At 50.0% G+C, this 27,545-nt stretch overlaps 1 protein-coding gene and 1 long non-coding RNA gene across 2 annotated transcripts in view; one reads left to right on the top strand and one right to left on the bottom strand.

The window, feature by feature from the left end:
* The first annotated feature begins 1,362 nt into the window (after positions 1 to 1,362).
* The window catches only part of JAM3 (junctional adhesion molecule 3), a 32,542-nt gene continuing 6,359 nt past the window's right edge, over positions 1,363 to 27,545 (top strand). The window contains exons 1-3 of the mRNA XM_055695877.1: positions 1,363 to 1,467; positions 26,012 to 26,077; positions 26,960 to 27,073. Coding sequence (XP_055551852.1) covers positions 1,422 to 1,467; positions 26,012 to 26,077; positions 26,960 to 27,073 — 226 coding nt within the window. The 5' untranslated portion in view covers positions 1,363 to 1,421. The remainder of the gene's footprint in view (positions 1,468 to 26,011; positions 26,078 to 26,959; positions 27,074 to 27,545) is intronic.
* LOC114016114 (uncharacterized) lies at positions 1,475 to 22,200 on the bottom strand. The gene is made up of 7 exons (XR_008729788.1): positions 20,030 to 22,200; positions 19,312 to 19,446; positions 16,293 to 18,683; positions 15,121 to 15,237; positions 5,157 to 5,447; positions 3,931 to 4,902; positions 1,475 to 3,019 (listed from the first exon to the last, which is right to left on the bottom strand). It is a non-coding gene; the product is annotated as an uncharacterized LOC114016114 (long non-coding RNA).

The following is a 27,545-nucleotide window of genomic DNA, read 5'->3' as shown; positions in this document are numbered from 1 at the left end:
GAAGGAGCACAGGGGCTAGACCCCCCTGCCCCCCCCCCCCCAATCCTTCCCTGTTCCCCCTTTCTCAGCTCCACTTCTTTCCTGATCAAGCTGCTGCTGGAAGTTGAAGAGGAAGCTGGCAGCTCAGTGATTACACTTTCTCACTGATTATACTCTATGTCATCATATTTTACACCTCCTGTCAGGCCAGTCTGAACGGACTGTGTTAAAATGACTCCTTGCTCAACAAAGACCCAACCCAAAGATTGGTAGAGTCAGATTTTAAGCCATATAGTGTTATTAGGCGATTCCTTCCCCTTCATCCCCAGTGAAATGTCCCATCTGGCCATTAGAATTGATGAGACTCTGTATTAATTTCACCAGGCTCAGATCAGCCCTTTAAATCTACTCATTAGCATCTTGAGTTGGATCTGCTACATTATCAAGTTAAATACATTTTTACATCCCTTAATTTCTACCAGCTCTGCCGAGCCGGTTTACGGAACAGAGAAGAGCTCGGCTTTCATTCCAGCTGCTTCATCTTCAGCAGCATCTTAATTACATCCCCATCACACGCTACTGACAGTGACGCAGGAGCCAGCATTAACCCAGGCTGACTCGCTCCATTTGGGGTGAGTGGCCGGTGCTGATAATTTTTGTTTTTTCCTGTTAATCAAAGAAAAAAGGTTCTGGGACACTTGCAAGGGCTGTGCAGTGGCTCGGGATGCTCCCTGTGCAGAGCCCCTTGCCAGGGCAGGATCCCTAAGGGAAACACGTGGCTGCGGCCGGAGGGTTGGGTACCGCTTGAGGACTTGGGGAAGCTCCTTGGGAAAAGTCTCTGCCCTGCTGGCTGTTGGCCTGGCTTGCTTCCTCTGAGTTGGTCAAAAGTTTATAGTGAAAGGCACAGCTCAGCGTGAGGCAGCATTTTAGGGGGTTTTCACCGAGAAATCCCTCGGTTTAGGGTCTCTTATTAAACCCAGGGGGAAGCACCCGCTCTAGAGCAAAACTTGGGTGGGTTTTGCTCAGCCAAACATTGCCTTCAAGCTCCTTTTCCAGCTTCTGCCGGCTCAGCACCACGCACAGCCCTCCCAGCGCTGTACTGGCGGCCAGTTTCCCCCGGCGGCGCCCAGCGAGCGCTGCCCCGGCGCCTCTTCCCACCCGCACGGGCCCGTTTTCCCGGGAGGCGGCGGGAGGACCCGCGGGATGCGCCCGCCTTCGGGGCTGCGGGATGGGGATGGGGGAGTACCCCCTCCCCGCTCCAGCCCTGCCCTCCGGGGCCTGCCCCCTCCGGCAAGCCCTGCTGCCGGCCCCCCGCCGGGATCCGCGCCCCCCCCGCCTGGTTTCCGCGGCAACGGGCCCCGCGGTCCCCCCCGCCCCCGCCGCCCCCCCGCCCGGGCAGTGCGCAGGCTCGGCGCGGCGCGCTCGGCTCCGCACACCCCATCATGGCGCTGCGGCGGCCGGCGCTGCTCCTGCTCCTGCCCCTGCTCGGTGAGTCCCGGCCACCGCAGCAGGCGACAGCGGGGACACCCCGGCCCGCGGGACCCGCCGCGGCGCGGCCCGGGGACGCGCTGCCCCGGGTCGGGGTCCCGGGGAACCGGGGAAGGGGGATGCGCTGTCCCTGGTCGGGGTCCCGGGGAAGGGGGATGCTGCCCTGTCCCCCGGTCGGGGTCCCGGGGAACCGGGGAAGGGGGATGTCCATCCTCCGGTTGGAGTCCCGGGGAACCGGGGAAGGGGTATGCGCTGCCCGGGGTCCCGGGGAAGGGGGATGTTCTGCCCCCCGTCTGGGTCCTGGGGAACCGGGGAAGGGGGATGCGCTGGCCCGGTCGGGGTGCCGGCGAAGGGGGATGCGCTGTCCCCGGTCAGCGTCTTGGGGAACCGGGAAGGGGGGATGCGCTGCCCGGGGACCCAGGGAACAGGGGAAGGGGGATGCCCTGGCCCGATCGGGGTCCCGGGGAAGGGGGATGCGCTGGCCCGGTCGGGGTCCCGGGGAAGGGGGATGGTCTGCCCCCGGTCTGGGTCCTGGGGAAGAGGGATGCTGCGCTGCCCCCGGTCGGGGTCCCGGGGAACCGGAGAAGGGGGATGCGGTGCCCCGGCCCTTGTCCTGGCGCAGGGAGGGGGAGGATGCGCACCCCGGCCCGGGGAGATGCAGGGACGGGCTGCTCACCGCCGGGCCGGGGGTCGGGCCGTGCCGTGGGGTCCGGGGCCAGCCCCGACCTCACCGGCTCCCCCGGCGGGAGCGTGGTGCTGCGGGGAGTGGTGGTGGGGGGACGGGACGGGACGAGAGAGGGGGGAAACATCCCAAACCCCCAGCACAGCGAGGAGCGGGCCCAGGGCTGAGGGTGCCAGGAATGTGCAGGCTCGGCAGGCAGGCAGGGCGGACACTAGTGCCTATTCAAGACCAGGCACAGGCGCCTATTGTTCCGGGGGCCCCGCATGAATGTTTGCAGTTTTAATTGCAAAAACATTTGCTAATTCCGCTCAGGAATGAATTTGGGCTCATTTGTTGTCTGGCTATTAATAGTGGGGGGACGAGGAGGGGGACAGCAGCCGGTGGGCTTGCATTGCCCTCCCCCCCCCCCCACGCCCAGATGGCAGGAGGAGAAAACGGGACAGAGTGGGGTTAGGGTGACAACCAGCAACTGATTACTAAAATGCACGGGGCTGTGCATGCATGCACGTGTGTTACACACCCCCGATAACTGTTTCGGGTCGACTCAAGACTGAAGTGTATTGAAATATTTCCAACAGTTTACCTAAGGACAAAAAAATTCTCCAGTGAGTTGAAAAAACTCGCGGAGCCTCTTGGGCCTCCAATAAAGTGAGATTTGGGCACTGCTTACCAAAAAAGTGAGTGGAGAGGTGAGAAGATGACTCTGACACACATTTGCGATGAGACGGGTGTCATGGGCTCCAGGGTCTGTTGTTCGCTTGCTTTGCTGTGGTCTGTAGCAGAAACAGTTTCAGCAGAAGAAACTGGGAGTTCCTGACCCTGGAGCACCGCATAGTCTTCCAGGTGCTAACTCTGGATTGGGATGCTCCCCTTGAAGGAGAAAAATGACCAGCTTAGCACAACTCTTCCTTACAGTGGGGCTGCAAGGTAGAAAGCCGCCCCGTTTCCCTCCTCTGTTACGTGAGCAGTGCCAAAGTGTCCTGTTGAATTTGGCCTAAAAGATAGCCAGGCTGGAAATGAACTACAGATACTTCTGCCTTTCTTTAGACACACAAAAGTTGCTAAAAACAGCCAAAGACCACTCATTTCATACCTCTGCCTGAGAACATTTATCTGGTGAGCGAACCAAGTGGCAACAGGCTTTGCTCTCCTTTTAAATACAAAGGATTAGGGCCAAATCGAAGTGCCTCGTCCTGTAGTGATTTCCAGCTGTTTTCAGATTTGTGGTCATAAGCCCAGAAGAGTGGGAAGAAGCGAGGTCGAGAATAAAAAGAAGTTTGTTCCACTATGCTTGACTTTACACACTGGGGAACATCCCCCTAAGTTAAGGTTACGCTGTCAGCAGTACATAAAATTAAACATGTACTGCAGGGTTGGTGATGGATAGTGGGATAGGAGCGTGACTGTAAGGATGTGTTTGATGCCAGCTGACTACTTGGTGCAAGAAAAGGCACAGAAGGAAGGTGACAAAGCTAACGATGCTGAGATCCCAAGCTGCAAGACTGACCTGTATGCTTTAGGCAGTCGGTGCTGCTTAGGCTGTAAGTGCTGCAGGGCAGGGATTGCCCCCTCCTGCAGCACTGGCGCCAGAACAGACCCTGCTCTTGACCATGGCCTGAACACTTTGCCACAAAGCAGTAGCCCATGAAGCGTGGAGCACTCGGTGCATACCCAGCTCCGGGCACTGCAGGCATCTAAAGCTTCTGCACATCAGGGAGAAGCCACGGTCATAATTAAACTAGTGGAAGTTACTGGCATCAGTGATGGAAAGTGGGGCTTACAGTTGATATCGATGTTACGTCCTACTTCAAGGTCTCTGTTGCAAGCTTCCCCGTGGAAACAAACATTTGGATTTTGAGGATTTCGCATGCTGTGCTGAAGGCAGAGCTGTAGAGACTTTCCTAAAACTCTCAAGTATTTTCTATTGAAAATAAAACATGTTGATACATTATAATCCTTGATAGGGAGATAGGGCAGGTTCTTGGCACGTTTCAGTTTTAAAGCTCAGTATATTCAAATCTCCCTTTGATTTGAATCTGAGGTTTTGGTAATATGTTGGATTTTGCAAAAGGTTTCTCAAACTCTGTACAGAGTAGAAGTTCTCATTTCTTTTTTTTTTTTCTTTTCTTTTTAATATCCATCTGTCCCAGCCACCAACAACTGTTCCGAGTCAGCTGTCAGTGCCAAAAATCACTTGGTGGAAATGTTGTTAGCTCTATTGCAGTTATGATAAGTTGCTTGTTGGCATTTTCTGATGGGAAGTATTTGCAGTATTGCTTTCTTTTCAACAGGCAGTAAAAAGTAGGGACGAACGGCTTTGAGAGCCATGCCAAAATCAGACACTTAATAACCTCTTCAAAAAAATTCTTGGGAAGGGCTTGGTGTTCCTATTTGGGTAAGCAATATCTGGCATCACCACCAAAGAGGAGTTGGATGCACATCTACTTTACAGCTGTTGACAAAGAACGTGACACCAGCACATTCCCTCTTGCTCTGAATACTTCTGGGAATTACTCGGTTACTGAAGCACAAGCAGATTCAAAGAGTAAAATGTGTTTTCTTTAGTGAGGAGAAAGAGCTCGGTGGACTGAGATGTTGCTCTGATCGTGAACTTAGGTTCTTTTCCTGACCTGTTTATTTTCCTTGTATGAGTTGAATCCTGGGTCTCTTGGCCTGCTGCAGCTGTTTTTCAATTATCTGTCCACACACTGAGGGTTTGCACCGGGAACACATGTTGAATCGCCAGAAATCACCTAAACAAGTAAATAAAGCGGAATGAGCTCCTGCATTTAGCTTCACACATAAGGACAAAAGCTGCTCTGCATAAGGGCTGTGGGTGGGTGGGCCAGATTTCTGAGCCTCCTGCCGGTATGCCCCTAACCTCAGTCCACCTCAAAGGAACCGTCAAGAGTGGTTCCAAAGAATGTTTATCGATATGGTGATAGGCGCTTTATACATATAAATATAAATATAAATATACTATACCGAGGGGTAAACCATTCCTTACCCCCACTTGCTCCTGCTTTCCTTGCGGCTTGGATTATTATTTAAGTTTCTCTTGCAAATTGCGCTTGCTGCTTTACCATCTTCTGCGATGAGTCTTTGTGTGTTGAAGCAGAATTGGCCTCCCAGTCGTATATTTAGAGCTAATGCTTCACAGTTGATTGCATCAAGCCCTGATGATCCGGAGAAGGTTCATGAACTCCTTACGGAGCAGGCCTGAAGTGGTGGGAGGGAGTTAGCAAGGGGAAAGATTTCCGGAGACCAACCAGGATCCCGAGTCCTCAAGAGTCCTTTCCTGCAAAACAAGAGCGTGCATTGCTAACATGCCCCTCAACAAGATAAAACAACTGCTCTCTGCGTAAAAGCTGGTGGCCTGCTTTGAAACTGCTGTTTATATAAGGAGATTAATTCGAGATATAAAATTAATTAGGATAATTACATTCTCAATCTGGTTTATCTATCAGTTGGAATATGAACTACACCATCTTTTTCCAATTGATAAGGGCTGTTTGCCTTCGCTCTGAGCCCCCAGGGAGTATCATGTTTTTACGAGACACAGGATCAACCACTAAACATCAGTTGCACGTAGTGGAGGAGTAAGGGTGTGTGCAGCAAAAGCCATTCCTTCGCTGAGTCAGGACATGGCCTAAGAACCAGTTAATGGCTTTAATTGCAGTAATGAAAGTTCTGGACACGGTTTTAATTTTCACCCAAAGGGGCTGGATTGCTGTTTGGGTGCAGTTCTGTCCATAGCTGTTCTTGGAGCAGAGGAAATACCTGCTGGGCTGCAGTTCTCCAACTCCCACGCTGGCAAGGAGAATTTTCAGTTTCAGAAAAATAAACAGTAACATAAAAACTGCCCTTTTTTTTTTCCCCCCTTTTTTTTTTTTTTTTTTTTTTTTTGGCTGGAAAGCTCAGGTCTCTGTTTGCTTATGACCCTTCAGAGTGCTAACATCCACAGTATTAACTTGAGATGAGATCAGAGGTATTGTTTAGAGAGTTTCATTCTTTTTTTTCTAGAGACTTAGCCAGCGAAAGAGTCCCATCTGTGGGGAACAGGACAGCAAGGTGCTCCATGGACTTCGCCAGAACGTGGGTCTCCAGGATAACCAGCTCCTCACAGATTTCTGCATCTCATTTTAGATAAGCGGAGGCTGAGCAGCCTTCCTCTGGGGATACACATTGAGGGAGCTATACATTAAAGATGTTTCCTGCAGGAGAATGGTCAGCTGAGGTTCTGTTATCACTTCTTTCTGGGCAGTCACTAACTTTGACTGCTTTGCTGTGTTTCATGCTGTAAGAAAGCTTTGTGTGGCTCCTGTGCAGAAGCTCAGCTGTTTAACACACAGCTTCAAAGTGCAAAACCAAGACAGCTGCGTAACTGAGCTGGTGCCCAGTGCTTATTAGAGCAGCATCTTAAGCCAGGCCTCCAGATTTCTTAGAAAAAACACGCAAGAAGCAAGGTCTAGAGGGGGTGTTCCTCTGCAGTTCTGCAGTGTTTTGTCAAAGCTCCTTCTCTGCTGCGTTGGGTATCAAAGGAAATTGCTTCTGGTACATGTTCCAAACCAGGCAACTGGCAGAGAAAAGAGCAGCAGATGCAGGAGCAAAATTTATACAGGGGATTTGGCAAAAAAACCCCCAACCACCACCCAGACCTCTGCAATTTCCCCTGTTCCTGAGAGCACAGTTGGGTAGGATTCCCATGAACTCACCTGCAAACTGCTGAGAGCTGTCAAACGGGAGTCCAGTCAACACTGGGCCGGCATTAACTAATTAAAAAGAAACCCAGCCACATACATGCTGTAACCTGACAGCCCACAGGTACTTCAGATAAGCTCAAAAAAAAAAAAAAAAGGAATTGTTCTGTCACGCAAGAATCGCTTGTCAGTATAAATAATATAATGTATGGAGTTATGTAGTGTCCCTCGTGGAACAGAGCACAGGGCTTAACACAGGGTCGGTTACAAGGGGAAATGAAGGTTTCAGTGCAGCGATAGATGAAGTAGATGAAATTAAATTGTGTTCAGATAATGCTTAAGGTTTTCTTTTTTTTTGTTTAAAGTCATAAATCCCAGGGATTTCAGAGTTAAAGCCAGAACCTACTCCCATCGATGTACCTGATTATTACAACACAAATGTAAGATCAGCAGGTTTTTAGGAGCCCTCTTAATTCATTTGGGTGCAGCTGGCCCATTTGAACACACTGGGCTTGAAAACTCCAGTGTGCCAGGGACTTACTCTAGCTTTGGCACGCGGCTAAAAGGTAGCAGTTGACAATGTTCAGCAGTATTTCAAGATTTGTAATCGCACCATTAAAAATTATTTTGGTGGCCTAGGTAAGATTTTCTGCTGAGCTGGAGAAACCCACTGAAATCCAAGGGGATTTGTTCCCGTTACTGGGCTGTATTTCTAATGCCTGTGGGCTCTTCTGAAAATTCCCACCTTAATAAAATTTTGGGCCAGTTTCTTAGCCCTTCTTCTCGCGGCTGGCATTTTACAGGTGGGATGTGAATTGGGGTACTTTGGTTTAGACTCTGTTCTGGAGGGTATAAGTATAATGCTTCTAAAAATTTAGCTCGTTGAAAGCGTCCGACTTCCCTGCCTGCTCCACCTGAGATACCTCATTCACTTGCCGTTTTTGACAGTCTGGTCCAGTATGTCTCAAGATGTGTAACCATGAAGTCCTTCAATGGTTGCTGAAGGAGCCCATATTATCTTAAGTCAGAATTTTTGTTTCATTAGCAGTAAGGAATAAGCCTGGTAAGCAATGTCATGGCAGAGAGCTGTTTCGGGAAACCCAGCTTACCTTTTGACAGAGCCAGCAGTGCTCTGCACAGCAGTCCTGCTTTTCATTCCCTGCTTTGCATTCCCTGCAGAAAGGTTCCTGCCACTTCCCACCTCCCTGGGGTGGCTGCATGCTCTCTCAGACCCGCTCGAGTGGAGCCAGTTGCACAGCTGAGGACGTAATGATTTTGTCTGCACATAAACGTACAAGGCTTTGCTTGATCTTTTAGGCCAAGGTCTGCCATGGAGACAATATTTTCATTTTGCTAGGATGTCATCCTTGGAAAAAAAACGCCGTGACAGATGTTACTGCCTTTACCTGCATTACAGTAGCATGTACAGCTTCTGTTTGCAGATCAATGTTTGTCTTTGCTAGGTGATATCAGACAAAAAAACCCAAAACCAAAAAACCCCTCGCCATACCAATTTGTGTCCTCCTCACTCAATGAAAGCCACCCAAAAGACTAATTCATCGCACTGTTGGGCTGCCATAAAGATGAGGAGCATCCCTGAGAGTGCTGGATGCTAATGGCTGCGTGAGCAGCCCTTGGAAGCGCAGCAGTGGAAAGAAGCGGAGTGTCCGTAGGCGAGGTAGCTACCACATACCCCGAGGGTCCATTAAGGAGATTGCTGCCTGCTAATGGACTTCCTCCTGAGGGCTCTGGCTGCTAACACTCTCTTGAATGATTTCCGGGATTTTACACAGTTCACGGCAGGGAAGGTGTTGCGAAGTCCTGCAGTTCTCGCTGCCTTCTGTAAAACAGCTTTTATCCCCTCAAAGGATCTTATCAACAGCTATTTTTAATACACACTTAAATCTTGACTTTAATCTTTTCCTTCTGCATTGATCTCTGCAAAAGCCCGAAGATAAATATTTATTTATACCCACCATGTTGTTTGGAGTTAGTTATTTTTAGAGCCTGGAAAACATCTGCTTCATAGTAGCAAGGTCCTGTGCCTCAGTGACACGCATTAGAAAGGGAAGTCCCAGCTCCGTGCACTGCAGCGACTGGCACCTCTGGAGCAGCGCTGACCTCCCCGGCCACCAGCCCCCTGTCCTTGGGGGAGTGGGTTGGTTTGGTTGAGGTGTTTATAGATACCAGGGACCAAAGCAGAAGGAGTAACACCCAGCCCCTGGTTAGCATGAAGGATCTGTGCAGATGTCAGGACTGGATTCACATGCCACGGAACAGGTTAGCTTCAACCACCACGGATCTCCTGGTTGACCTAGTAGCTCCTGCAGTAGAGGAGGTGCTGGTTTCTTTCCCTCTTTGGTCTTAGCTACCCTGCTGAGATTGCACAGTGTGTAAGGACGGGGCTGGTCTGATTTCTCAGGGAGCAAGGAGGCAATGACTTATCTCATTTCTTGTGCATGAGCAAACAGCTCTTAGTTAGCTACGGCTCGGTCGGTGCTGATGGAGCTCCCTTTGAACAGGCGATCTGGAGATGAAAGGCAGAGTGCCTTGTGATCACCTCCCGAATCTCAGGGGCTCTCCCTCGAGCAGAACGGGCTACTTGGGTTAGTCAGCATCCTTATGTATCTGGAGTTCTCCCTTCATTTTGGCCGGTTTTCAACATCCCATAAATAACAGGGCAGCTCTGCCTGCCGGAGCTGCCTCATGCGTGCTGGAGGGGAGGTTAAACCAGGTACCGACTTCTCCCTGCTTCCATCCAAACCCCTCTGGTGGGCCCGGCCAACACGCAGCTGTCCTCACCCACAGGCACCGCGTGCTCTCCCACGCAGCGGGGCAAGATGAGCCCTTTGAAGTCCACGGTTGGGCTGACAGCGGCTTCTAAGGCGCTCGGGTGCCCCCTCTCCCCATTGCCAGCTGTGCCTGGAGTTCTCCAGATGAACAGCTGAGCTACGGTGGGGTCTGACAAGTCTGTGGTGCTGGGTGGCTGGGGCTGTGCCAGGGGATGGAGGGGACTCCACATCCCGGTTTATTCCCGGTGCCCTGCGAGCATGGGAGGACTTGGGGGGCTTTTTCCTGACGTTGTGCCAAGCCATGCCCGCTGCTCACTGGCAGCCCGCTGGTGGTCAACAACAGGGATTGTCCTCCTCGCCCGGGGAGGCTCCTGGGGTTCTGCTGCAGGCTCCTAGATCCTCCTCTTTCCGCAAATATTTGGAACAGATCCTGTTTGGCCGTTCTGAGGGTTTGACTCAGCTATTAAATGACAAAGGCAAGCTGACCCCAGGTTCCCCAGGATGGAGAGGAGATGAGGGTCAGGTTCGGCGATGAGGCAGCAGGCTCTGTCGGAGAAGCCCAGAGGATGTGCAGTGACCTGGTCTCATCTGTTAGAGCCAGGGCAGGGTTGCATGCAGCGGTTCTGTCTGCAGCGTGGAAGGGGACCGCTAACCTTCTTGGCTGTAGCACCGCACAGTCTCGAGGAGAGCGTGTTTTTGGAGCTTCTTACGGTCTAGTGACAAACATGTCAAAACTCTGGCTGCTTCAGTATTTCCCAGGAGCTTTTAAATTCCTGGCTCATCCTCGGTCACTTCTGAGGCACACATGCCATACGTCTCACATCTGTTGCTCAGCTCCACATTCTGGACGTGAGGCAAAGCCTCTCCTTGCTGCAAAGGCTTCCTGCTTTTCCTCCCTCCCTAGTTTTCTTTTCCTAATTGTGTCCCTCATTGAGAAGCAGTAGCTCCTTCAAAGAAATGCAAGGGAGCCCATTTGCAGAATTTACAGCTGCTTTCTGGGGCTTGAGTGTCCTCCTCTTTAACAGCAAGCCATTAAGCATGTTCTTAAGTGGGAAGATAAGTGGTGTTACGATCCTTTCATCTTCTGGCTCAGAGCAGGCTGGAGATAACTGGTAAGGGGATGACAGCAAGGAAGATGCATAGGCACCTTTGGATCTAATTCCTACTTTGCAAGGCAGTCTTTAAAGCACATCTCTGGTGGGAACACAGGCTGGTAAAATAAAGCTGGTCCTTCCTTTCTCAGCATATGTCTTTTCCTCATGTCTCTGAGGCAGATCCTCTGTCTGTGCCAGCAGAGCTGGTGCAGAGTGAGCTAGGTTCTCCACTTCAGAGCCTTCCTTCTGGTGCTGACATTCGAGGGACTTGGCTTGAGTTGTCTCTAGACACTGTTTTGGCTGGTGGTTTCATTTCCACATTTCTTTTTTTTACAGCAGTTCTTTGCAGGTTTGTGCTGTACTTTAAACAGGGCTGCATTTGCAGTGTGGGAGTAGCAGTTGTGCACATGATGGGCAAAGGTGGCTGCATCTGCAAGGATCGGTAAGAGAGCGCGCATCAGCGGCAGCTTCACGTGAGTGGCAGTCTTCAGACCATTTTTTTAACAGAGTGTGCATTGAGTTCCAGAATTCCTGGTTTAGTCCCTCATCTGCTGGCTGAAACAGGTGGCAAGCACATGCCTGTAAGGGTCTTTATTGGGGGTGGTCTCCAAGGTCAGCTGTATGCAGCCCACGTGCCAGCTGAGTCCCTCTGCCTCATCTTCCAACCTAGCTGGCTGCGGCCATCCAGCCCAGAGGTTCCCAGCTGTGGTACACACGCTGCTCATTGAAAACAAACCACTTGAAAGTAGTGTGTCAGTGGCCCAAGCCTGGGCCAGCCTGCTGCCTTTTTCTCCAAGGAAACGGGGACAAGTGGTTGGGGCAGGACGTGTCAAAAGCTCAACAATGCCTCCAAGGCACGCAGGCTGCCTGGTGTGGCAGAGAGCCGCTGCTCATCCCACATTCAGGTGAGATGAGACCGGCACCCGTGCAGTTCCAGGATGTGGCAGGGGAAGCTGCCTGCACAGTCTCTGTTGGTAGCCACAGTAGCCGTGCAGGTGAAGTTGCCGAGCTGCTGGGCATGTCAGACCCAGGGGCGTAGGTAAATATTGAGCTGTTTGAGTCAGGGAGCTAAAAGCCTTTGGCAGGGTTTTAGCACAGTTTGCAAGCAGCGTGATCCAGAGGAGACAATGCCTACTGCTCTGAGAAGACCAGATCCAGGCGCTGCTGTTGAGGGGGCTCCAAAGGAGCTCTAGCTAGCACCAGGCTCTTTCCAAATGCCTCCTCTTCTCTCTACTGTTGTGTTAAACAGCAGCTTCTGCCCCCAGCACTCTGCGTGCTCTGTGTGGTGGCAAGTCTTTTCCAGATGAGGCTACAAACCTTCCCAGAGCAAACCCCTGTCTGTCTGCCGGGCAAGCTTTATCTGGGGAGCTGCTGCAGAGCTGAGCGGCGCTGGCTTTTCCACCCTCGAGCTCTTGCATCACAGCCCAAAGTGTGAACAGAGGCTGCAGCCGCCCTCTCAAAGCAGCCTCCAGTGCCTCCACACCTCGCTGTTACTCAGCACTTTCCACTGACAGGGAATTAAGTAGGATTTCTAGGTCATTGTGGGCCTGTCAGGAGGAATCGTCTCCTGTAGACCTCATTATCAAGGCTTTCTCCAATGCCAGACTTCAGAACAATTGCAGCCTGGTTCCCTTAAACACTAACTAATGAGACAGAGCTGTTAGCAGCAGTTTGCTAAATAAAGGCTGTTTCTGCCTGAGACAGAATGAAGCCAGACTGGATTTTCTTAGCTGTCTCTCACACAGAAGGTATTTCAAAGGACCCTTATTAAAATAATGAGCTAGATGTTGCTCTTGTGGTGGCTGCATGGGGTCAGTGCTTGATGCTAGTGCCAGGTGCTTCCCCATCGCAGTGACTTCAAGCAGCTTGTGCTCAAGTGACCTAAAAACCTCTCCAGCTCCCTTGGTTTCAAGGTATCTTGAGCATCGACCTGAGCTCTTGTGACATTGTCCTGCTCTGATAAGGACTTGCTCATGGCGGACAGGCTGCTTGTAGTTCTCTGTGACCTCCGTTTCCTTGGGTGCCATAGGAAGATATTCTCTGGTCCCTGGGTTGTAGCAAAGCTTGCTCAGCATTCACGCACGGGGCTTTGGAAAGGTAAGGGATCCAGCATCTGAGCAGGCGGGACGAGTGGGACTGCCAGGAGGACTGTCTTGTATAGCTGGTTTTGAAAGGAGATGGAGTTTTGCAGATTATGGGTAGGAGACAGGTGAGATTTCTGCTTGTACTGGATGCCGAGCAGAAAGAACACAACCCCCACTAGAGCAGGCTGAAGCCAGGTAACTTCTGTGGATGGTCCTGTAATGACATTTTTCATCCTGCCTCTCTTCCCCTTATCAGAAGGGCCTGGATTAAAGGTGAACTCTGAAGCATGATGGGATGGGTCTGACAGCCTCTGGCTGGCACAGGAGAGCTGGGTGGGGATTATTCCTTGGCCAGTTTGCAGGTTTGTTTGATGTGGTGCTTTGATGTGGCAATGGGAGCCCATGGAAGGTAAATGGTGTCTGGACAGGTTTTTCTCACTCTCTGTTGTCTCTGAAGCAGCAGAAGCGGTGCCAAACAGGCTGAACGGCTCCAGGATGCGAGAAGCAGAGCTGTATCTAGAAAGATGGAACAGTGGTTCTTCAGGAGAATCCAAGCCAGCTCTCACCGAACCCTTGTCGAACCTCTTGCAGGTGGAACTGCTCCTCTCTGTGCCCCGTGCACGGCCTGGATCAGTTAATTGCAGCCAGGATCAGTTAATCGCAGCCAGATGCTGCTATTGAGAGTGAGCAAGGGGAAGTCCAGGAGGTGGCTGGTGTTTCAAGGTGAGCTGGCCTGGCAGAGCGGTACAGGAGGGGTCTGTTATCCCGTGCTCTGGTCGGCAGGGTGGGGAATCCAGGATGTCAGTCAATTTTGGCAGCATTCGGAAAGGGATCAGGCTGGCTCCCGCAGTACTGCGCTGAGAAATGACTTCCTCAGCTTGGCTAGCTGGGTGCTGCCAAGACCTGCCCAGCAGAGCTGGCCTGCATGCCCGGTATCAACTAGCCAGTGGTTCAGCTCTACTGGGAGGGGAAGAAAAGGCAGGGCATGATCCGGAGAGATTTGTCGCTGGCTGGCAAGCTGTGCTCAGCGCTGCCTTGGCTCTGATGTGCCATGTCCCCCAGGCTGTTCGGGAGGGGAACTGGAGACAGCATTCAAACGCCTATTGTCTGTCCTTCAGCTGGGAGCAGAGCCAGGAGAGAGAGAGGCTCTGGCAGCATCTGATACAGGGGGCAGATGTTAGGGGAAACATACTCATCTGTAAAACGCTGGCGCTGGCATTTTTAAAGGAGCCTCAAAGGTTAAGTGCCCATGTGGTGGAATGTGTATGTGAAGGTCAAGAGAGAAATCCGGCGCTCCTGGGATTCCTGCTGGGCCTGGGGAAGCTTTTTGAAGGTAGCTCTGGCCACTGGGACAAGCCCTTGTGCAGCATCTGTGGGTTGTCCAGGTGACTGCGGTTCTGGCCCCATTTGTTGAAGCAAACCAGGGGGAAGGGCCAAGCCGTGCCGTGCCAGACTGCGTCTCTCTCGTGGGGACCTTCAGAGGTGCGCGGCTCAGTTCAGCCTGGCTCCCCTCTCCTGCAGCCAGCCGCCAACTTTTGCAAGCACGAGCTGAAAGCACAGTATTTCCTGACCCTGCCTGTCCTCTCCCTTCACCCCTGCCAAAGAAGGGCTCGGCCACAGGTTTCAAGCAGAGTTGGAAACTTGGCACTGAGGCGAGGAGCAGAAAAGAGCCCAGCTTGCTCTTCTGTGTCTGGGTTGGCTTCTGTACTGCTGTGGGGAGTACAAATATGTTCCCAATCTGTTTGCTTCACTGACGTGACTCCAAGACACACAGGCAACAGATACACTGACCAAGAAGGGGCCATTGTTAGAGGGACCTTCTTGACTGTGGCTCTGCTGTAACCAGCCGACTGCTGCTGCTCTCCAAGCGCAGGACTGCAGCCTCACCCGTGCTTCCTTCGCAGGATCTGGAGCGCTTGATCCTCCTGGGTCCCCCAGCTTTAGTTGCACATCAGCACAGACAAGTCAGGGGTTCACTCCCATTTTGCTCGATTTGTCCATCCATGTGCCCTGTCGTGGCCTTTTGATTGACATGCCCCTCTCTGGCAGGCGGGTATTAAATCAGGCTGTAGATAAAAGAAGTCACAAGCATCGCTTCCCTGCAAACCGCCCCACTGAGTGACACAGCGCTCACTGCACGTGGGCAGGCAGCCTGAGCAGACAGATAATTCGCTCTGTGCTGGAGGCTGAGCAGCGAGGAGCCAAGGGAAGGGAGTGATGGATGGACAGATGGACAGGTTAGCATTTTGGCTAAAGAGGAATAAAGGCCCCAAGAAAACCAGAGAAGAGGAAGGGAGTTACCTCGTTTGTTTCCAGCAGCCAAGGCAGGGTTCTCCTCTGAGAGGTATTTCCTTAAGCTGTATCCAGTCCGATTTTAGTTGCAACTTTTATGAACAATACCGGCTTCCCTTGGAGGAACTGGAACGAATCCAAACAGATTTTAGTGCCGAGAAGCAGATCCTGTTATTAATGTCAACCTAATAATTTCTTTCTATCTCCTTCCCACCTTTTTTGCCATTCATACTCCTAAAAAAGCCTGCAGGTGGTTCTCAAGTCCTGTCCAGCCTCTTCTTTAGCTGCTTCTGAAACAGTGGACCAGAGCGCAGCCTCCCCTGGCTTTCGGGGTCTGTGAGAGCATTGAACGTTCCTGCCCCAGGCTGGGCAGGGGGACTGTCGTCCCCCCCTGCCTTGGGAGAGAGCTGGCAGCACAACAGGTAAACCCCAAAGCTGCCAGGGCAGTGGAACAGAGCTCAGCTGAACTGGGGACCAGCACATGGTGCTGGGCCGGCATCTCTCTGGGAAAAGGGCCTCTGACCAGGACTCAACTGGGAACATTCAGCTGAGAAAATTCTCTGCTAAAAATAGCAGCAGGAGATGTTTAAGGAGAAAAACAAGTCATGGTCTGGGAGAAGTTAGTTCCCAGATATGTGGCTAATTCAGCTCCCCCAGGACAAGTAATCTTTTAACCCCTCCATGCAAGGCTCCTTTCTGCTCTATTAAACAAGCTTGCCGTGGTCAGGAATCCAGGTTGGGACAAGCCAGAGTGGCTTTTGTCCTCACTCTTTGCTCTGACATGGCATTACTTTCCTCCCTTTTCCCCTGCTGATTTATGTCAGCATCTTCCTAATAGTGCGCATTGTCAAGCTTTTCATCTTTGTGACTTCATTTGGGCTCCCTTTAATTCCCCATGTACTTCCTAAGAAAATAATCTCTGTTGAACCCGGCAGTGCAACTGCCTCTGCAGGTTTGCAGCCTGTGCTCAGGCTGATGTTAACAAGGTAAGTCTTTGCAGATCTGTTTGCGTGACTCGGGGCTGCCCCTAGAACGAGATTCCCCCAACTCGCACGTCTGCGGGCGTGCACATGGCTCGCGCAGCTCTCCGCTGCGTGCCTCTTTCCCTCGTAGATCTGCATCCTTTGTTCTGACAGATTCACTGCAAAGCTTCAAAGCTGCCTTACAGAAGACGGCCCCACCTCTCCAGCATGGAATGACGGCAGTAGTTTCACAGGCTCTTGGTCGCACGCTCATAGGCAGATGTGAATGTTCCCCTGGCGCCTGCAGTCATTCTCTTGCAATGTTCATTTGTACGTTTTGTGCAACGCCATTAACTAGACAATTGTGGTTTATACCCGAGGCTAGAATTATGCACACAAAAAAGACAAAAATAATACTGTAAAATTGGAGAAAATGTTCTTAAAGAGAGAGCTGTTTTCAGTCATGTCATAAATGATTTCTCTGTGTGCTTGCTCACGCCTTCTCCTGTTCCCTTCTCTAGCCTACTCTCAGCTCTTGGCTCTGATGACTGCTACTCTCTTCCCAACTCCCATTTTCCACAGGAAGATGACATGGTCGGTGGCTGATAAGCAGAACTTCAGATCTGTGTTTTGCTGGTCAAGCTCTAGGCTGGAGGAGAACGGAGGATCAAGAGATTAGAGTCACAGACAGAGGAATAGAGGATTATAGGCTAAAACCCTGCGAGTCTCTGTATTGATGGCTGGGACACAGCCAGCCACTAAAGAGTATTGCAAAGCGCGGTGCTGATAGCATATCCGCTTATTTCCTGTCTTTGCATTTCAGGCAGCTTTTGAGATATGTGTCCTCATCAAAAGCCAGGGTCAGGCAGGTGCCGAGCATCCCAGCTCCTGTCGAAGTCAAATACCTGCTGAGATCAAGTCTGTGCGTTGGCTGGCGCTCAGCCTGGAAAACGTCACTTTGGCTTATGAGATTCACAGCAATCCTTGAGTCAAATTCCCACACAAGACAAAAATAAAGGAACTTGCCCCTTTTCCCATTATGGATCATTCTGTCTCCCTGATCCTGGCCAGAGATCCCTGCCATGTCTCACTGGCCTGACTGCCCTGGAGACTTCCCTTAGCATCTGTCTGCTGCAACAAGAGCCCTGCCAGGAGGAAGGGAAAGGACAGGAGGAAGACCATTGCCCCTGGCTCTCATCACAGTTATCTGCTGGTTCCCTCCCACTTTGCACTAATTTGGTATCAGCATCTGCCACTTTGGGGAGGAAAGGGACTTGCTGAAGTGAGAAATAACGTAGGATGCGCCTGTGTGGCAATTCTTGGGGCTGGCTAGGGAAACAATGGAAGGCAAGTGGGAATAGGCAGGAAGGGTTGGTTTCAAATCTGCCCTGTGCAAATATTCCCACTTCTTTTCAGCGCTCACCATTTTTGTTCCTTGGCTTTGCTTTTGCTGTTGCAAGGCGCTCTCATCCAGTAGAGAGATCGCAGAATGTCACATCCACTGCCGGCTGAGAGAGCGTGTTCCTTATTCTTCCTGTGACTTCCCATTCCTCAGTTTTTCCCTCCAGTGAACTGGAACCGTACATCTTTACTGAATTGCAGGGGACACTGAATTTGAAGGGACTGAGGCTTCAACTGGTAAATGTACAGCATTTTAACAGATAAAAACGATGACGGGGAAACACCGCATGCAAGAACCTCGGCAGACATCCAGGGCAGAATTCAGTTGCATCCCATGGGTTTTCCTGCCCTGAAGCAGAGGTGGGGATGCGCTGGCCTCCTGAGATCCCCTCATGTCCCATTTTCTGTGAACGCACTAATTTTCACGGTCTGTGTTGGCTGTGAGCCAGACCAGTCTGAAGATGTAATTATGCTGTCCATTTGTTAATGAAAACGGCAAGAACGGCGCTTGGTACAACGTGACTGTTTTGATACCTTCCTAGCCAAGTGATCTGTAATTGTTTCCTTGTTGCCTTATTTCTCTTCTGGTTTTTGCCAGAGTCTTGGTGCAGACGTAATTAGAAGCTCTCCTGCCTAACGACCTTCCCTCAAAGCCACACAGCAAGGCCACCTGCCCCTGTTTTTTCCTCCTGGAGAGTCAGCGTAACATTGTGAGCCCAGAGCATCTGTGTCAGGGGCTTGACCTCTGAGGCCAGTAGCAAGGCAAAATAAATTATCTGGGCAGGACTTAATCCCCCGGTTAGTGGTATCTAATGCAACGCAGGAGCTTCATGCCCTGTTCCGTGTTGCTTACCCAAGGAAAATGAGACTATCGGTTCAGCCTTGCGTTTCTTTCTTGGGAAGGGAGAAACTATTCAGGAATGCAAGGGCTGATAATAACAGCCTCTTCTATGCACAGCATTCCTTTTCATGTTTCCTTTCTGGTCCCTCTCCATTACCCTTCATCCCAGGTTTTAAGGGGCAAGTTTTAACTCTTTCCATCTTTTCTTTGAGCTGAAGATGGCCCGAAATACCTTACAGAAAGAGATGCAATCCGACGTGCTGGAAGCTCTCTGGCCTTGCTGCTTCCATCTTAATCTCTTCTAAGTATTAGGTATTAGTCATCCACCCAAGTATTGCTACCTTCCCGTCTTGCACGTACATTCAGTCCTGTCCAGGAGAAAAGCCAGAAACCAGCATACGAGTGTGGGAAAACAGGAGAGCTAGGACCAGATCGTGCACAGATTAAGATGTTGGGCAAGACACGTGCAGCCATATCGGCAAAGTATTAAATGCCCATCGATGTCAACAGCATTGAGATACCTTTGTGGAACTGGCTCTTGGTCTCTTGAGCTATGTCTGTTCCAAAAAGCTATTTCAATCCAACGGGCTAAGTGTCTAGCCCTTCATCTGGGAGCTTTTCCCCCAGGTTGCCAGCTATCGGCTCAGCTCTGGCTCTCTCCTAAAGCATCTGTGCTCCCTTAGGGAGAGCAGAGCATGAGAACCTGCTGGTGGACTAGGTTCAAGCTCAACATGTCCAGCCAAGAGCTCAGACTTATGCTAAGACCATGAGTAAGCTTGGAGTCTTCCTGTTCAGACAGCTCTGCAGCATGGCTCATGGTGCCTCCTCCTAGTGTGGGCCTAAGGATTTGCAAAGTGGGTGGCGTGCACGTCTGATCCTGAGAACAGGCTGTCTCATTTTTGTGAAGGTGCAGATATGCAGGGCTGTAGTATCTCATCTCTAAACACGCTGCAACGCCGTGAGCAAAACAGCAACCAAAGATTGTGAAATCCTTACCTCCAGGAGCCCTTGTCAGATGGATGCGTGAGCCAGTGTATCTGCAGCTGCATCCCAACGTGACGCGAGCAAACTTTGGGAAACCATCAGAAAGCGCCGTGTGGTCTTCACCAGGCAACACCTACGCTGGCTTCCCTGCATGGGAGAGAGGAGGAACGTTTGTCTGCGGAAGGAGGCTGCTTTGCAAAGAGGCTTTTGACTTAAGAGGGCTCCGTATCTCCTTGCTAGCGACCTGTTTCACTACTGAGGGTGGGGGTGTAGGCTGTGTGTGTACCAGTGCCTTTGCTGGCTGATTAGGAGGTAGAACAGTAAAGCCTCCTGTCTGAAGGGAGTGGGGGAAATTAAAAAAACCTGTACAAATGGCCTGGATTTTAATGGACCTTCTCTGCAGCAAATACAATCAGGTCTTTAAGGTCCCAGTTTAAATCAGTGTGGTCCACCTGCCTGCTGCTCCCTTCTATCAGCTTGAAGGGGCTTTTAACCTGCAACTTGGAGCAAACATACAGCCAGCTCCTTGGACTGGAGGCAAGGGCTGAAAGTTAGGACTGAGTTAAAATCAGGAGATTTAAATCAGGAGATGTAAACAGGTTAAGATTTCATTCCAGAACTGTACGTACTCTTATTTGCAGACAGGCATACCTGTGCCTTCTCTAGTGGTGAGCTGGAAGAGTGAATTAAGAGCAAAATCTGAAATTCTTGTATCTTCAGATGAACCTACATGCTCAATGCTCTTCCAGGCAACTTTGTCCTGTGGGGTCCTGGTACTGCTGAGACCGCCAGCGACTCCCTAATTATCAGCATTTCAGAAGAAATGAGGGCCATTGGCTAGCTGTGGAAGAGAGGAGAAAAGCAAAAGCCAGAACTATGTGGAATGCCAAACACTGCTCTGTGATGTTGCGTTTGCCTTCTCTAGGTTAATTATGCTTCATGTTCCCGGCCCAGGCGGGCACATCTCCTCTGTTTGTAGGTGTCTATCAGAGAGCTGGCACCCTTTTAACTGAGTGGTACAAGCCATGCATCTAAAATAAGTCATGCTGTTTTATGATAGCTGGTAAAAATAAAGCCTTACTAGCGCAAGCAGCTATAACAGCACAGAGGATTTACAACTGAGTGGGTTTTTTCCAGGGTGGGCTGGCCACAGTCTGGTGATGGCCTTTTTATAACCGTTATCAGCTCCCACACAGACCAGGTCCATCTGTTACTTAATTTGAACGGAGACACTCCTAAGCTTTTGTTAACTAATCTCTCGCTGCACATCTACATTGTTCTCTAGCAGGGCAGCCCACCCGTGAGTCAGGCTTGGCTTGCTGACCTCGGCTGGGGAGGCGCCATGGAAAACTGGAATAAAAGAAAAGCACGCAGCTCGCTCTGGTCACTTGCCCAGCATGGTCCACCTGCCTTCTCCCTTCTATCAGCCTGAAGGGCTTTCAACCTGCAGCTTGGATGCCAGAGCAAACATACAGCCAGCTCCTTGGGCTGGAGGCAGGGGCTGAAAGTTAGAAGATTGAGTACTACAAAACATTTACACACCCATTACAAGTCCAGTCTTTATATCTCACAAGTGCATTTAAGTCCCTTAAGCTATTCCCAAAACCCCAGCCAAAGGACAGTTAGACAACCCCCCCAAAAAACTTCCCACGGCGGGTTAGGCATTTTTTGGTATCTCATTCCTGTGCCATGCTGTGTTGCATATCCTACACCACCTTGTCTACACCGACATTAAGTTACATTTTGGAATCACAATGGGATGCACTGGGGATAGAGAGGAGGAAGGATAAAGAGCCTGAAGCGCCAGGAGACAGGATGGATACTTCAAGGTGCAGATGGTTGGATGTTCCTGGAAGTAAGGGTCTGTGATGATTTCCTCAAAATATGCCGAGGGCAGAAACCAGGTCTCCCTCTCCCTTGTCTTACCCAGTCCAGCACTGTGCTCTTTCCCTGGAGGTTTCTCACACATGTAACAGCTTCCTCCACACCGCGTACACACACCACTTCTAAAGCAGGGACAGTCCTGGGGTCAGCTGGGCTGCCCTTGACAGCAATGCTCGTCTCCTGCTGCTGCTCTGATCATCTCTGCTTTCCTGTCCTTGTCGCCGTTTCCTTCACTGCAGCTCACAGCACTGAGGGTGGATGCTCTAGGGGGCATCTCCAGACTGGCAGCCATCGACACGCTGACACGCAGAGGGTTCATCTAACATGTTTCTAACACCTAACAATATATCAGTCGCTCACTCAGTAGCAGTGCTACACAGAGTAACCATCCAGAAAGCAAAGATGCTTAACAAGGCGTGTGGTTTATAGCAGCATTCCCATGTGGCTTAGATGCATTTGGAATTGCAAATCAAGCAACGGCTTAGTGATGATGGACACCTCAAGCGAGGCATATTTTTGTTGCTTTAGTGGGCAGGTGTTTAAATACAGCTGCGTGTTTTTGTACTGCTTGTGCCTGACAGTGCATTAACTAAAATTACCGTATCAGATAACTGCAATATCGGCAAAGAAGCACTGAATGATACTGCGGCATGGACTGTTGGCACCAACTTATCTGATCTGTTTCCTGGTCATCTTTTTTTACCTTGCCTATAATACTTTAGGGATACTTCACCTCTTCTTCTGTTTCTGCCTAGACTTTTTAAATAGAGAAGAGATTGGAATGGAAGGAGATGGAAGGTCAGACTTGACTTTAACCCGGTACAGAGAGAAGATTTAACGCAGTATCATTGTCTATAGAGCTGCTAGGGTTTTTTTTGAAAATACAGTTTCAGTTGTAGCATTTTAAAATGATTCAGATAACATGAGTCACAGAACAAGTACGGACTGGATCTCTTTAGCTGAAAGAAGTGCCATAAGAATATGATATAGACTTCACTGCCTTGTCCTGGATTCTATTTTGGAGAACTGATGGCATTTGGGATTCAACCGTATGTCTGGCTGAGTCTGTAGCACATACAGATCTGGTAGGTATTCAGGGACGTAGCACATACAGATCTGGTAGGTGCCTCTGTTGTGGCATGCGTGCTGCTCTGCAGAGGAATGCGTGTCCGTGCCCGGCTATTCTCCAGATCCTGGGTGCTGAGGCCTTTGAAGTGAGATTTACATAACACAAACCCTTTGCTGCTTATTTGCACTGGGCTGAAAGAAGCCTGAAGGAACATCTTTGGGATATTCTTTGTAAAAGGTGGCAGTTGGCCATTAATGATTCAACAGGCAAAACAAAGCAACCCTTGAGTGTGGTCACCCAAGAGCCAAGGCTTGCCAGCAGCAGGGAGATGGGACAGGCATGGATGCCCCGGCTCCTTGAACTGGAGAGTGCCAACAGCTGGGAAGCACTGGCTTGGGGCAGATTCCTCCAGCCCCAGGGAGACTGGTGAGCAAGGAATACCCCAAGGCAATGCTGAGAAGAGCTGGAAAGGCGTTCTGCTCCCATTCCACAATCTGGTGGTCACTTGAGGTTTTTGGTTTGCTTTGCTTCCTGCACGGCTGTGGCCTTCTTGTAACTCAGAACATGCTACTTGCAGTATTCTTCTGCCACACACAGAAGAATAAATCTGTCTTGGCAGTGATTTAAGGAGCCACATTGATCTCTGCCCACAGTCAATAGGTGTAATAATGTCAGAACCTCTCACACAGTCTCCAAGGACTCGGCTTCTGTCTAAAATTTGTTGCCATCCTGCTTTGTGCCTGAGGGAGAGATCTAAATCTCTTGTGTTTAGCGAGTGGGAAAAAGCCTGCTGTGAACAATTTCCGAGAAATGAGATGGGGCTGGAGTTTGATGGAGTCCCACTGTCTTGGAGTAAATACTTTTAGAATCATAACTCCTTCACAGAAACACAACACGGTGGTATTACAATCTCCACCTTCAACGGAACTTACATTGTAGTTACAGTAGGTGCACTTTGGTAGGACTCTTGATGTAACACAATTTTTCTGGAAAAAGATCATGTGTAAGCAAGGATCTGTAACAAAAACCAAACCAGTACATCAAGCTTTTTTAAGGAATGAGGAGCCCTTTTCCCTCCCCATCTTTCTCTAGCTTTTCCAAAAGGAGGATTTATGGGATAGTACAGAGGGGGTGGACACTGGCAAGCTGCTTTCTGCGGCTCTCCAGGTGCAGTGCAGGTCCTGGAAGAAAGCGATCATTTGTAGAAGCATCTTTGGTAACGCAGCTCTCTGATGAAGGAAGGTGCTGGTCCCTGAAAAAGGCAGAACCTACAACTCTTCCCCTGTTTGAAAATGGAGCCAAGTGTATTATCAGAGCCACCTGTCCCAAGGAAGCCAACCAGGATCTCCACAAGAAAAGCTTTTTTGGTTCCAGAAGCAGGAATCTGGCAGCAGAAGCAATCAAACGCCTTGTTTGATCAAGTGCCCTATGCTGTTGTTGAAAACGTGTCCAAAGATTTCAAAAAGATTTCCCCAAGGTTGTTTCTTGTCTTTTGGTGACTAGCTACTTCTGATGCTCTCGGGTTTTGCTGGGATCTGTGAAAACTGTTTATGCTCAGGAGGGAGCAAAGCAAGGATCACAACCCCAGATGAGCACCTGAGAGGATCAGAGGATGAGCAGAGGGAAAGGAATGTGTCGGTATCTTGTGGCATAATTACCTTTTTTCAAGGGGTAGGTCTGGAAGCACCAGGTCTGATGAAAACAGACTCTGCTTCGCAGCAGACTTGAACAAATAACTTGTGGCCGCTCAGACCACCTCCTGATGGAAAGAAACCAAGTCCAGAGCACCTGCTTCGACCTGCCGAGAGCCAGCTCTGGAAACGGCATCATCCCACTGGCTCTCTGAAGCGAAGCATAAGCAGACTGAAAGCAAAGTGCACTGCCCTGTTACTTATTTCAACTCTGATAGCCAAGACTTCACCCAAACAGCTACAGTCCAGAGCACTGTCATCTTAGTTCGATACTGGATTTCTCCCAAATGCTCCATGGAAGTCTCAAGTGCAGGAGGGGGGAAGGGTGGAAAGGTCTTGCTAAGAGCAGTTTTGGCTGGGCCAGCTATTAGTTTGCATCAGCTGGTGGCTTTTATGTGACTAACAATTATTTTGTACACAAAGGCAGCTTCTAAACCGTGCCAAACTTCAGCTCTCCCCAGTGGTCCTTGGGCTGTAAGGGCTGAGAGCAGAGGCACAGTGGAAAGTGTCAGCCTTGAACAATGAGGGATAAGAATCGGCAGGGAACATTGGAAAAATGCTGAAAGGATTTTAGGTGTTCAAGGCCCTGGAGATTTCAGTGGGAGTGATTTCACAGCTCTTGGGTATTTCTCAGGCTGCTGCCTTGCTCTGTTACACGTATCTGATCCACTCCAGAGGAATTTTGCCCCTTCATGGTCAGATTCTCTCTGTCCAAAAAGCTTCCACCCTGAAGGTCAGCACACAGGAATTTCCAACTGTGTGTTGTGATGCTGGAGATCCTTTCTTTCTCCACATCTCCCTTCAGCTGCCTTTTTTTTGTTCTATTCAGGTTTGATAGGACCTTTTTAATCCAAGTAAGACAGTCTTAACCTTTAGATATATCTCTTTTCATGTCACTGAGGCACCGGTTTCCATCATCTTTAATTTGCTGTCTCATTGAATGCCCGGGGAAGTCAGTAGGCATCCTCCTTTAGATGTCCACAAACTTCTGATGGGATTTGTACCAGGGAAGCTGCACAGGGGGCCATGGAACACCCCCGGAGCTGATTATTTGGCACTAATTAGAGTATGCATCCTCCTCCTGTAAGACAGGGCTTTGGAGCAGCCTGTGTTTTGTGAATACCATAGTCTGACTGAGAGGCGATAGGCTTTGCAACAACCAGAACACCCGGCTCCCAGATACCCTCTGCGATGAAGGCATGGCTTGCCTCTCCTCTCCGGGTCACTTTCTTCCCACTGTGCCGTGCTGGAAACTGCCTGCTTGTTTCCTTCTCCCTCCAGAGAGCTGTTGGCCTGTGGTACCTGAATGCCGTTGGTACCTGCTCTGATGAAATGCAGAGCAGAAAAGACATGGAAGGGGCAGATTTTTCAAAATAAGACACAGAAAAGGGAAAAGACTGTATTAATTGGAAACATTTTGGTGCTCAGAGCAAAGACAGAAAACAGAAATAACTTGTGGCGTAAGGATGCCTTGCAGCACTGCGTGATTGAGCTTTTGTCCCAGTGTCAGTCTGGCTGGGACTCTGCCCAAAGACCTGAACTCCTCATTTTTCCTGAAGCACAGTCCTTTCATGATTCACTACCTCACATTTTACTTTACCACACTGAGTCTTAAAATAAGATTTAATTAGCAGATGTTAGAGGCCTGGCACATTTCATCTTCCAGGAACTGCCTGGAACTCTTGAGGTTGGTCTGCTTCCTGTCTTCTCCTGATCATCAAATTAATTTGCAAAATAATACCTTCAGCCTTGCATTATCCAAGTAAGAGTTCCTTTACCATCTAAATAAGCGTAAGGCACAAGGAAATGGCTTGTGCTGGCACTGCTTTTGTGCCACTATGTTAATCCTTCTCTTAAATTGCTACCTCTGACAATTAACATTTTCCTGTATTTACACCAGATCTCCTAAATAAACTTCGGCCTGCTGGACTGGCATTAGTAGCCCGGTTTTATCTAGGGAAGTTAGTCCTGGTAGCTGGCTGAGAAGACTGCTCAGCAGGCAGTGTGTTTCTAGCTGGGTGGCTTATGAGCTGTGCTATTTCTTATTACCTTCTGTTTGTTTTTCCAGGCTGCAGACTCTTGGCTGTGGAACTGACATCCAGCAACACCAAGCCCGTGGTGCAGGAATTCCAGAGTGAGTGCTGCAGGGGTGCGCTGGCTGCCCGACACGGGGGCTGCAATGCCCTCTGCCTGGGGATCTGTTCAAAGAATTGAGAAAAATTTCAGTTCTTGCTCATGGTATCTCATTTCTTGGGGGAAGCAGGACTACTGAGAGCCCGAGATTCAGAAAAGCACTTGAGAATATGTCTGTATCTCTCCCTGTTTAGCAGAGCACTTGATTGAAATGGCTTATTGAAGTCCCCTGCAAGCCACTGGCATCGTAGTGTCTGTCTTAAGTGCTTTTTTGAACTGGATCCCAAAAGGAGGAAATGCAGTTGCCTTGCAATTAATATGCTGAAAAGGGGGTCGGGAAATTTATATTTTATCTTGGCCGTCCGACAGACGTGCAATGCGATACTGGGTAAGCCATCTCTTCCCCCCTGCTGCGATGCCCTCTTCTGCAGAGGAGGTGGACATGACAGTGCCTGCTTCAAAGGGGAGAGGGTTTGCTGAATTTATCCCCAGGCATCATGGGCCTTGGTACATTACCAGACACCACCCAGGGAGATTCTGCATCCCTGACTCACATTGTAGGCTCTGATTAGCAGCAAGACACTGCTGTGGACTCACCCTGTCATAAGGTCTTGTTTGTCCTAAGTTAGAGCCTGTAGAGAACAGCGTGTTCATTTCTCTCCATAGTTGATATCTGTTCGACTATTATTTTTGCTGGCCAAAATCCACCTTCCCCAATAGCTCCTGGAACCCAGCGGTGTTTCTGTTTGTGAGGCAGATGAAAGAGAAGGGCTTTGCTTTGTGGGCAGCATCTCCTACTAAAACACTGCACAAGGCTGCTTAAAGCAGAGCAAAAATACAGCTGCTTCCTATTAATCTGTATTTCCTTTATTTCTCCTACTAGGTGTTGAGCTGTCCTGCATTATTAAATCCACCGTAACACCAGATCCCAGAATCGAGTGGAAGAAAATCCGAGATGGCGAAACCTCTTATGTATTTTTTGACAACAAAATGCAGGGTATGAACTCATTGTTCTTAAGACTTCCAAAACAGCCTCAGAAAAAATACAACTGAGAACAAACAGGTCTGTAAAAAGGCAGGACCTGTGGCTGTCTTGCTGCTTTCTTCTGGAACTAGAGTTCGTCAGTCGAAATGTAGGATGGAGAGGGAGCAGCATGTTCTTTGCTCTCTGCCCTCGTTATTGACAGCTCACAGTAGTGAGCCACAAAAAGCTGGAGTAAGATCCTAGGTAGGAGATACTGCTTGTGTAAGAAAGCGAATGCCGCAGCTTCCCTCCTCCAGCACCTGTTGGTCCCACACAGTCGCTGGGTGTCTGAGCTCTCAGGACCAGACACTCCCCCCTCCCGTCTTTCCATATGACACCTGAGGGCTCCACCTGAGCAGAAGGGATCTCTGGCTTGAGCTGTCGGTGCGTGCTGCTGAGGCAGAGCGGTGCTTTGCAGCATCCTGGGAGCGTGTGATTAGAGCAG

The sequence above is a fragment of the Falco cherrug genome, chromosome 17, assembly GCF_023634085.1.
Source record: "Falco cherrug isolate bFalChe1 chromosome 17, bFalChe1.pri, whole genome shotgun sequence".
Taxonomy (NCBI): domain Eukaryota; kingdom Metazoa; phylum Chordata; class Aves; order Falconiformes; family Falconidae; genus Falco; species Falco cherrug.
Note: the sequence above shows the minus strand (reverse complement) of the source record. Positions and strands in the feature narration are given on the sequence as shown.